Raw genomic sequence first — 11,160 nt, 5'->3', positions numbered from 1 at the left:
ACTTTGGGCCTTCAGACAACAAATGTACCAGCAATCAAATGTACCTTCTGCTGACCTGGGCGTCAAGGTTGGGGGTGACGGTGACCTCGCCGTCGGGGTTGACGCTGCCAGCAACCTTGGGGTCGGGGTAGGGGCTTCCGGCGATCTGGCCATCACGTCCTAGTGCAGTAAAGAGTAACATGTTTTCAATATTGTAACAAGCATCAACAAAAGAAGTGCACCTATATGTAGAACAAGCACATCTGTTGCTAGCTCTCGTCTCACATCACATCTTAACCCATTCATGTACAAAGACTAACAATCAATCATGGCAAGAATCTGAACCCTTTGGCTAACAAGTTGAATAAAATAGAGAAGTAATGGATAGAGGAGAAGAGGACATTAGAGGGGAGTTCATACCTGCAGAGGCGGATCTCAGGTTAGCGTGGGTGGCACTCTGGGGAGGCGCATGATCCGGCAAGCCGCGTGGGCTCAGGGGCGGCTGGCAGAGCAGTGTGCCGCCGCCGGGCAGGCCGGAGGGGTGGCAGCTCAAATCGTAAAGAACTGCATGCCTTTTATTTGCTTCATATGAACTGAATTTCAAGGCAAGAGCAACAATCAGAAGGGTTTTAACCAATATATCTGGAAGACATAGAACATAACAAAGAGGTAAAAAAAGCAAGAGCTCCAAAAACTAAGTAACTTGACCCAAGAAGCATGATAGCAGGGCACATCAAATCAATCAGCAGAAGGGCATAAAGGAGTGGAAGATAGAAATTAGGGGGAGGCAGAGCAGGTCACCATGCCTCTGAGGCAAGAGAAGCATTGGGCCATTCTTGGCCAAGTTCAGATATGCAATGTAGGAGTACGAACAGGAAGATTAGTTCGTATGCACCACCGCTATACATCTTCAAAGGCACTGCACGGCAAAAGAAAATTGATGCACTAACTAAAATAAATAATAAATAAAGATTCATTTGAGATTAGCGATATCAGACTGTATAGAGAAGCTAACTTTTAGCAACTGAAAATTATGAGCAAGACAGATTATATACCAGAATAAACATAGCCTCAGTTATGGAGTTCAGTTAACTGAGTTCAAGCAGATGCCATCGTTATAGGTGAAGCGCAGCCTGGTCCTGCTGTTCCTCTTCCTGATGCTGTAGGGCGGCAGAATTTCCCCTCTATTGAACACCTCCACGTACATTGCGCCCCTGGCCACGAGAAGCTACAATAATAGTCCAGGGAGGGAGGAGATATATCAATAAGCATAATGACAAATGCCAATAGATTTGATACAATTGTACTGCACACTATTTCTGAATGCCACAAATTTATTGCCTGAGTCAAATCTATAGTACCATTGTATCAATTCAAGGCAATAAAGTCAAATCTACTGGCAAGTACATGCAAGGGCCCTAAGCACTCCAAAGGATGGTGCACATCAGGCGAGGGCCCAAAGCACTCCATGATTTGATACAAGGTAAAATGATAACTGAGGACAAATGAAGTAGAACAATCAGTACACAAGAAAGCAAGGAAATAGTAACATGCACATCAAAGCAAGGTAAACAGATAAGATAAATACCTAACAGAAGGGATTACTTCTTCCTGCCTTTCTTGCCCGCACTCACTGGGGCAATAACATGAACAAATGGTTCAAACCTGAAAACCATGGACACAAGGGGGAAAATCATATCAGGCAAAAAACATGGGTAAATTTTCAGTGGAAGCGATGCCGACTGGCAGAATAACAGTAATCACCTCTTTGCATCAGCTCGTCTTTCTCGACGATGTTCTTTTGGACGATCTTCTCACTAACCGAATCTGCCGTCTCGTCGGCCTGTAATGGGAAGTATGACCTTGAAAATGGGAAGTAATGTGATCACAGAGGCATGGCGACCAAGTCTATAGAGCATAGGAAAAGAGGAAACTGAATTTACCTCAGGTAACATGCCAACTGAAGCCGATGGTTTAGAACTATTCCCTGCAAGATTGCTGGATGCGTAAGTGGAGTTGTTGGAGTCATGATGATATCACCTTCTTCAATACATTCCATGAAGTTGTTGATATTATTTCTAGCAGCTCAGCGTATATTCATATGCATCACATGACAATAACAGGACAAAAGAAACATTCACCCTGAATAAATCATATCAGAAAGCAACATTCATCATGTAATACTGCAATAAGCATCACTAAAAAGATAGAATGGAAGTACATAAATATATACATGCATAATAACCTACTCCCTCCGTTCCTAAATATAAGAATTTTTAGAGATTTCAATATAGACTACATACGGAGCAAAATGAGTGAATCTACACTCTAAAATATGTCTATATACATCCATATGTAGTCCATATTGGAATATCTAAAAGGGCTTACATTTAGAAACGGAGGAAGTATTATAAACCAAGTTGATGCTAGCAGGCTATCCGTTGGTTTACATCATTCATGAAAACAGATCACCAATATTTCCAATTTGAGAGAACAATAGCTTTATCACCAATGCATTGTGTAATGCTTCTACCATACCAATGACCATAGCCAATGACTAATACGCAAATCCCCAAGCAATGCTATACACATCACTCTTGGTAGCTGCCTCACAGGAAATAGTAAAGTTTATGTAAAACAGGAAGATTTTATATATATATAAATCTGGAGCATTTGATCTTGTGTATTAAGTTAAATGATCGAATATACCATATGAAGAAGAATCAGTCATAGGATGATGATAGATCAGTGTGTTGTGTTACCTTCTGTCAAAGGTAATATCACACCACAAGCATGGATTGCTTCATGCAACTGAAACTCTAGGTCTTTTTCTTGCGACTGTAGTTCTCTGAAAAGACCACCACTGTTTATTTCTTGTGGCAGCAGTTCTCTGAAAATACCCATTATTATACAAAGAATTAGACATTTTAACATATACAAAGTCTAATAAGCATTCTAGTGGCCACATCACTATTACATGAACAGATACAAAAGCTAATCAACACACTAAAGAGCACATCGCCATTACATAATGTATATGACGATACCTTTGTCATTGCTGATGTGTATAGGGTCGCTGATCCTTGGCCCCTTCCATGATGTAGTTGTGGTTGGATCCCTAAACAGAGTGAGAGTACATTAATACAAATACTTTATCTATATAAATAAAGCTCAATGTCATTGCCTATTATCGTTTGTGTATGTGGTTACTATTAGATGGAAGAGTGTGATCAGGGTGAATTTAAAGACAATGGTCCAGAACAAATTCAAGAGTTACATGCACACAACCCTATAACGACCAAGTCTGAAATTGCCATCGCTTTCGATGAGAACCCTCTCGTAGTCAAGGGTATGTGTGCATTTATTTTATACAATTGACGTCTACTACCGTAGATTTGCATACACCTCGCGTACACTATGAATGTTATTTTACCAACGCCTTAAAAAAATCACCACACCCGATCCATCATGCAAGCCCTTTTCAAATGTGTCTTAGGCAAAAGCTTCTACGTTCGACAAACTATAAAGAAAAGAAACCACAAGATCTATCATGAACATGCTTTCATAACATATACTCCCTCCGTAAACAAAATATAACCCGCACAACGACTATTGGTTGACATACCGTTTTCGAGGATACGTCAACATCACGAAAATGCCATCTCGATCCAGTAAAAAACAAGATCGCGATAAGAGAAAAGAACACAAACCGATAATCAGTATTGCTACATTTTATTTATCTACTTATTATATTATAATGCATTTTCCTCTTCCTTAACTATCCTACATGGGTTATGCGACTGTGGTGGTTCTGTAGGACAGGAACACGAAACGGGCACAAGGAAACATCCATCCAGAGAGATTATTCAAATTATTGCTACTGTAAAGGGGAGTGAGCGAGGCATACCTGTGGTCACCATGTTTTGGGCATGAGCTAGCGAGTGACCCAGTAAATCCAACACCCCTGACTTGTAGACCTGCGAGTATTCTCACCCAATTAATTAAATTTAGAGCAAACACAGATGACATTATGTGCAAACTGTAAGCTCGTGTGCAGAATGATCCATAGATCCAGCGATATGAAGTTAGAGAAGACACACACAGAGCCACAGACCTGGTCCATAAAGCTTTAGGGCACGGTTGAACATAGCCAGTGACATGTCCTCTACGACCTGCTTGCTTGTGAACTGCAGGGGCAACTGGAAACCAAAAGCATGGTCAGTTAGTCAGTCTGATGAGTGCCTAGGGTGTGTCAAACGTGATGGCTCCAAAGTCCAAAGGAGTTCGAGTTCGAGAGTATGTGGGTGCGTTTACCTTGCCGAGTAGCTGTGCCATGGAGGCCCTGGAGTAGGGCACGACGACCTCGAGGAGCTGCCAGAAGCGCGAGGCATGGACAGGAGCCAACCGAGCAATGACGGCTTGGGCTCGAGATGAGTGGATGGCCTCCACGACGACGTGGACTCAGGTCTTCATCGCGACGAGCGGCTGCATCTTGGGTAGGAAGAACGCGACCTTGAGGAGGGGAGCAGTGGTGGCGTCAGGCTCAGCCAGGAGAGAGAGAGGAACGGGGCGGGGGATGGGAAGGAAGTAGTGGCGTCAGGCTCCGCGAACTCTAGGAATGCGAACCAGAGCAGCGCGGCCGCCTCGGCCTCCGTGAGCGCGAGCAGGCATCCATCCGTCGAGGGAACCGCGCCGACGAGCTCCTGGTCGCCGGGCTGCACGGCCGCCGCCGCGGCCCCCTCCGGCCGGCGGCGTAGGTGGAGCGCGAACCAGAGCAGCGCGGCCGCCTCGGCCTCCGTGAGCGTGAGCAGGCATCCCGGTCGAGCTCCCGGCGGCGAAGGAGATGGCGGCGGCTGGGTAGGGAGGCGAGCGGGGTAGGGTTTGGAAGGATGAGGTGGGAGCAAGAGGGGATGGGCGGCAGGAGTGGGGGAGGAAGCGGCGCCTAGGTCATCTTCGGGGGGCGCTGTGATTTATACCCTTGTGTGCGAAACGACGATTCCACCCCCGCCCAAACCGCCGAATTGCCCACCTTTGCCATCTGTAAAAATATCCGACGGCTTACGGCGATTGATGAAATATCCAACGGACGATGTTACTCGGAGCCGCGATCGAACGGTCAGCAGCGACTGGTAAAACAGATCCGACGGCCGAGAGTGCCTAATCGCTGTGAGAGCCCGGGAGTGACTGTCATTCTTATTTCAATATCCGACGGGTTACATCGATTGATGAAATATCCAACGAACGATGTCACTCGGGGCCGCAATCGAACGGTCAGCAGCGACTGGTAAAACAGATCCAACGGCCGAGAGTGCCTGATCGCTGTGAGAGCCCGGGAGTGACTGCCATTCTTATTTCTGGATGATGTCTCTTTGGTTGATTCGTCCAGACTACTTTTGTGTAGACATAGGTGATGTTATATAAACAGATTTAGGAAAATGAGGTGTGTTCAGTGTGCAAAAAAGATGGAGCTAATTAGGTGTGTTCAGTGTGTCTGAAAATTTTCTTCGCGATAGTCACTTTTTCTAGTTCATCCCGCCGGAGAAGAGGCAACCCCACTATACTATTTATCTTTGAGAGAAATGCATATTCCATCCCTCAACTCTAGCCCTAGTCTAATATACACCCCCCAACTTCAATACCGTCTAGTTTACACCCCCAACTCTCAAAACCGGCCAGAATTCAACCCTCGCCTTCCCATTGACCGTTTTTGACCCAGTTGATCAGTTTTGACCTATTGACTTGCTGAACAGTAACTAAAAAAATCAAAAAATATTTTTGTTTTTTCAATGGGTGGAAAGTAAATTCAACAAACAGTTTTGATTTTTACCGGGTGAATAGTAAATTCAAAAAAATCAGAACTATTTTTGCATGGACGATTTTCAGTGCGTGATGTTCGCGCCGATTTTCAGCTTGTTTGAGTGGTCTCTCAAAAAAAAGAATTTGGCCCGAACAGTACACGTACTGTTAACTGTTTCACATACGTCACATTTTTTCTTTTTTGCTGAGAGCCACTCCGATGTCCGAACAAGCTGGAAACTGGAACGTTCATCACACACTCAAACATCGTCCATGCAAAAATAATTCAGATTTTTTTTCTGAATCTACTGTTCACCAGACAAAAAATCAATCTTTTTTAAAAAAATATTTGTTTTTTACTTTTTGAATTTACTGTTCACCCAGTGAAAAAAACGATTTTTTCAATTTTTTATACCTTTTGAGTTTACTGTTCACCTAGTCAACTGGTCAAAACCGGTCAACAGGGAGGGGAGGGTTGAATTATAGCTGGTTTTGAGAGTTGGGGGGGGGTGTAAACTAGACGGTATTGGAGTTGGGAGGTGTATAATAGACTAGGGCTAGAGTTGAGGGGTGTAATATGCACTTCTCTCTCTATCTTTAGAGATGGGGGTGCAGAGGATCGCCGGAGTTGTTGACCTTGCTATGTAAATGCCTCTTGTAGTGCGGCTTGACGCGGATGATGGGGCGTTGTATCCTTGGTGTGGCGTCCTCGGGAGGTCTTTTCAGTGCTAGACCGCCTAGCCTGTCTGACCTTTGTACTCTTCCCTTCTTTCTAATAAAATTCGGCCAACGACCGTTCGAGAGGATCGCCGGAGTTCTTCGCTGGTGCGGCGGGGCTTAGAGGGATGATCGGGGCAGCGGCCAGCAACGATGATGAAGGGAGACTGAGGGGAGGGCGGGGCGGCGAGGCAGGCGGTTAGGGTTGGGTCAAAGGGGGGCTGCATGATTAGGGAAGAAGATGAACAATGAAGCGGCTGGGAGTAGCAGTGACTGAAGCAAATTTATTTTCAGGCACATGGGGTAGACGGTCCCAAAAAAGAGAGAAGACTTTTTCTTGCAGTCAACTCTTTTTGAGAATTTTTCTTGGAGTCAAAGAGGAAGGTGGTTTTGTTCTTTCTTTTTCCTCGCTTTCTCTCTAATTATTTAGCTGGTATTAGCTGGGGCAAGTTGGAAGAGGAAACAAAATATAATAATGTCTGGAGATTACTCTCCATGACGGGCAATTAATATATTAAATCGGTACAGATTACCAATGTTCACATCACTTAAATTTTTTCAAGAGGTTCCCAGAACAGCTAAAACATTGCGACCAGGGAACGAGTGAACAAACGGCGGTGGAAATGAAAACAGAAAAATCTCCTCAGCTCACATATATATCAACATCAGCTAGCTAGAGAACAACTAGTTTGCAGCGGCCCTCCGCTCTCAAGATTTATCGCCATATCAGTGCCCTCCGCCCATGACGGCGGCGTTGGAATTGCCCCTTGTTTTGGGCAGCAGGATGAGCGCCAGGATGGCGCAGATGAACGCGAAGGCGCCGCCCACGCCGAACGCCGGCGTGTTGTCCTTCCCGAAGGCCTTGTCGAGCGGGCCGGCGGTGAGCGCGATGATCAGCTGCATAGAGGGCAATGGAAAGAAACAGGTTAAAAGTCAGGCCCCAATTAACAAACAGCCTGACGAGTTGCCATGCTAATAGATTGAAAACCTGTGGCACGACGATGGCAATGTTGAGGACACCAATGGCGAGGCCTTGGCCTTGGCCATCATCCTCCTCCGCGGCAACGACTTCAGAAGCAACAGCCCAGGGCACACTGAACAGTACCTGCACGAACAGCATTTTGAAAAAGAAGAGTCAGTGGGCATGCAAATTAAATCAGATCAAGCAGATGAGCAGCAGGAGCCATGGTGCGCGTGGACTCACGGCCTGCGGGATTCCGATGAGCGCGAAGAGCGTGAGCGCGATGGCCTTGAGCTTGGGGTCAGGCCCGGTGAGGTTGGCGGTCAGGGCCGCGTTGTACCCCTTGGTGGAGATCAAGCCGACGACAACCATGGCCGTCATGATGCCGAACACCATGAAGTTGCTGATGGACCAGACGACCTTGGACGTGAGCTTGCGGCAGAGCTTGGGGATGAGGAAGGAGGTGGCCCCGAGGGTGATGGAGCCGAGGAGCAGGCCGATGGCGCCCTCGCGGACGCCGGCGTCGTAGACGGACGCCTTGGGCCCCTGCGGCACGCCGTGGTAGATCTCCCGGCCCATCCAGTCGGTGTCGTACTGGAAGAAGGGGAACCAGGCGAGCTGAAGAAACAAAATAGAGCGGCAGGACAATGTCAGTCAGATCAATTGGTGTTGGACCGGCGGGTGCATAGCATGACGTGAGGACGATCGGCGTGCAGTGTAGCTACAGCACGTACCCAGGTAATGCCCGTGACGGCGAGCAGTTTGAACATGGGAGGGGGAAGGTTCTTCAAGCTCTTGAAGAGGTCGCCGAAGGCGGAGATGCAGCCGTGGCCGGACGAGGCCTGGACGTCGGCCTTGTCGAGCTGCTTCTCGCCCGCGAGGTACAGGGTGACCGTCATGCTGATGATAATGAGGAGCACAGCGGTGAGGAAGGCGCCCTTGAGGTTTGCGCAAGCGTCGCAGCACGCGTGAGTTTTCAGCCAAGGGAACCACCTGCAACCAACGGGGCGTCAGTCCGTCCACACCACACGGTATGCATTACGTAGATGATGCCCGGGAAGAGAGAAGAAGAAAATAACTTACTCGTGCCATTTCCCGTTGGCACCGGCCGTGTAGCCGAGGACGTTGCCGATGGCCATCCACAGGCAGAAGACTGCCTGCCCGACGTTGGGGCCATGGTTCCCGGCTGCAACGAAATCGATCGAGTTCCAGTGAGTATATATGACAAGCAATAAACATCAACAAGGAAGGAAGGAAGGCTGAGCTGAGTTGAAACATCACCGGAAAGATCGGCCATCATGGCACGAGCCGGCCCCTGGACGGTGTTGTTGGCGAAGTCGAGGAACCAGAAGCCAACAATGTAGATGGCGGCGGCGGCCCATCGAGGGCCCGTGCTCACGCTGCAGTGCTCCTTGGTGTCCCCGAGCGCGCGTCCGATGTCCGCAGAGAAGCCGATGAGCAGCACCTGTAGGTTGGTTTGGGCCAATCAGCACAATTAATCGACGGCGTCAGCACAAGACTGGTTGACAAAACTTGAAGAAGGAACGGGATGATTAATTTGGTGACTTACCGAGACGCAGATTATGATGCATCCGACGAGGATGAAGGGCCGCCGCCGGCCCATCCTGGCCGTGCACCGGTCGCTGTAGTAGCCGACGATGGGTTGCACCTGCCCATGGCGAACCGATTAGCAAATTAATTATTTATTAATGCCTTTTTTAGCCCTATTTCCTTTTTAGTGCATCGGGCCGGGTTTGGTAGCCGGCCGGGAATAATGGACAGACATGAAAACGATCGATCCATTTCCCTTTTACTACGTGAATACAGCAGATTTGCGTGGTAGTTTCAGGTTCTCAAGATTCCGTGCCTTAACAACAAATTCTCTTTCTTTTTTTCACCCAACTTTGAAAAGGAAACGGAGGCAAGAAAAGGAAATTAGTGATGATGGGGATGAAATCGCAAGAAAACTCACCACAAATCCAGCGATGGGACCGCAGATCCACGTCAGGGAAACGTACTGGTGGGGAATCCCAAGTGTCTGCGACCCAAAGATGAACACGAGATATCAGAGAAAAACAATCACCGCAGGAAGAACACTGGTGAAAAAAAGTAGTACGAGACAAAGGGGAGGAGCTCAGCAAGAGGAAGCCAGTACCTGGGAGTAGGGCGAGAGGAGGGACAGCTGCAGCGCCCAGCCGTACTGGATCCCGCCGGAGACCATGCAGGCCATGAACAGCCGGAGGAGTCCCCAAAGCTTCTTGTTGCCATCGACATTGTCGCCGTCGCCGCCGCCCTCGATCTGGCGGACCTTCTCCAAGGACGCGGCCAGCTCGACCATGCTGGCCTCCTTGGCGTCACTCCGGCCGTCCTCCATGGCCGAGGCGCGAGAACTGCTAGCTCTACGGGAAGACAAGTGGGCGTTGGGTGGCGAGGAGGAGCAGGGGGCGAGAGACGGAGATGGATGGGACGGACGAGCAAAGCCCGAGGTTGAAGAGGGGTTTTAAAGAGGACGCGGCGCAAATCCCTTGCGCGTGGGTTAATGGCGGGTGGCCCACGCGCAGTGGCACGCGCGGATGGCACCGTCCGTGTGGTTTTTATCTGCTCGGAGGTTTTGGCTAACGTTTCTATATCTTACCATTTTATTTGTTTCTTGTTGAAGGAGTACATATTGGGAGGTTGGACGGTGGGTATATATGGAAGCCAATTATGGTCATTGACTATGGTGTTGTATGTATGACTTGTTGGCCTTATCCGCTCGTTTGTCCCCACCGTCCATGATAATTGCACTGGTTGTAGACAGATATGATTTATCGTTGATACATCAATATCTTTTTTACCACTGGCTTAGTTGTGTCTTTGCCACCGGACAATTGAGTTCACCAACTCTTAGCGACATGACTTTACATGGTGAGTGAGGGTACGCTGTATGTGGAAAACTAATTATGATCGTCGACTATGGTGTTGTATGTATGAGTTGGCCTTATATCCGCTCATTTGTCGCAACCATCCATAATAATTATACCGGTTGAAGATAGGTGTGGTTTTTCATTAATATGTTAATATTTTCTTAGCATTTGCTAGTTGTCTTTGCCACCGGGTAACTGTATCATTTGTCCGCTCATTTGTCCTCACCGTCCATGATAATTGCACCCGTTGGAGACAGATGTGATTTATCATTAATATATTAATATATTTTTCCACTGAGTTAGCTTTGTCTTTGCCACCGGACAACTGGGTCCATCAACTCTTAGCGACATGAGTTTACATGGTGAGTGAGGGTACGTATGCTATATGTAAAAAGCTAATTTATGATCATTGACTATGGTGTCCTATGTATGAGTTGGCTTTGTATTCGCTCATTTGTCGCAAACCGTCCATAATAATTATACCGGTTGGAGACAGGTGTGATTTATCATTAATACATTAAATATTTTCTTACCATTGGCTTAGCTGTCTCTGCACCCATACTCGCTAACTCTTAGCAACATGACTCTACATGGCGAGTCAAGCTATTTTGCCGTCAGTATGTTCTGAATCAAAAAAAAAAAATGCAGTTGTACCAGGTTGTTTCTTAACGACGAAGATTTCACAAAATAAACCTTCTAGTAAAGCTCGAGAGCAAAATCAACTTTTTAGGAAGGAATTATCCTACCAAAAGATGGATTTTAGCACTAGTACAAGTTCATGCACATTTTTCAAATCCAAGT

At 47.2% G+C, this 11,160-nt stretch overlaps 1 protein-coding gene and 1 long non-coding RNA gene across 2 annotated transcripts; both read right to left on the bottom strand.

The window, feature by feature from the left end:
• Positions 1-616: 616 nt before the first annotated feature.
• LOC119368558 lies at positions 617-4,750 on the bottom strand. Its single transcript, XR_005176676.1, has 10 exons — positions 4,294-4,750; positions 4,094-4,178; positions 3,887-3,956; positions 3,027-3,097; positions 2,742-2,869; positions 1,923-1,966; positions 1,744-1,841; positions 1,568-1,644; positions 1,035-1,207; positions 617-898 (listed from the first exon to the last, which is right to left on the bottom strand). It is a non-coding gene; the product is annotated as an uncharacterized LOC119368558 (long non-coding RNA).
• A 2,210-nt stretch (positions 4,751-6,960) lies between these two features.
• LOC119368557 (sucrose transport protein SUT5-like) lies at positions 6,961-9,827 on the bottom strand. The gene is made up of 9 exons (XM_037633786.1): positions 9,609-9,827; positions 9,426-9,491; positions 9,024-9,122; positions 8,735-8,918; positions 8,537-8,639; positions 8,188-8,446; positions 7,697-8,071; positions 7,481-7,597; positions 6,961-7,389 (listed from the first exon to the last, which is right to left on the bottom strand). The coding sequence occupies exons 1-9, from the start codon at positions 9,825-9,827 to the stop codon at positions 7,219-7,221; spliced, it is 1,593 nt and encodes a 530-aa protein (XP_037489683.1). The 3' UTR covers positions 6,961-7,218.
• Positions 9,828-11,160: the final 1,333 nt, after the last annotated feature.

The sequence above is a fragment of the Triticum dicoccoides genome, chromosome 2B, assembly GCF_002162155.2.
Source record: "Triticum dicoccoides isolate Atlit2015 ecotype Zavitan chromosome 2B, WEW_v2.0, whole genome shotgun sequence".
In the NCBI taxonomy this organism is placed as follows: Eukaryota; Viridiplantae; Streptophyta; class Magnoliopsida; order Poales; family Poaceae; genus Triticum; species Triticum dicoccoides.
Note: the sequence above shows the minus strand (reverse complement) of the source record. Positions and strands in the feature narration are given on the sequence as shown.

Coding starts and splice junctions, on each gene's coding strand:
- LOC119368557 (XM_037633786.1), bottom strand. CDS start 9,827: ATGGAGGACGGCCGGAGTGACGCCAAGGAGGCCAGCATGGTCGAGCTG. Junction 9,492..9,608: donor TCCTCTCGCCCTACTCCCAG/GTACTGGCTTCC, acceptor TTTGGGTCGCAG/ACACTTGGGATTCCCCACCA. Junction 9,123..9,425: donor GTCCCATCGCTGGATTTGTG/GTGAGTTTTCTT, acceptor CGCCATGGGCAG/GTGCAACCCATCGTCGGCTA.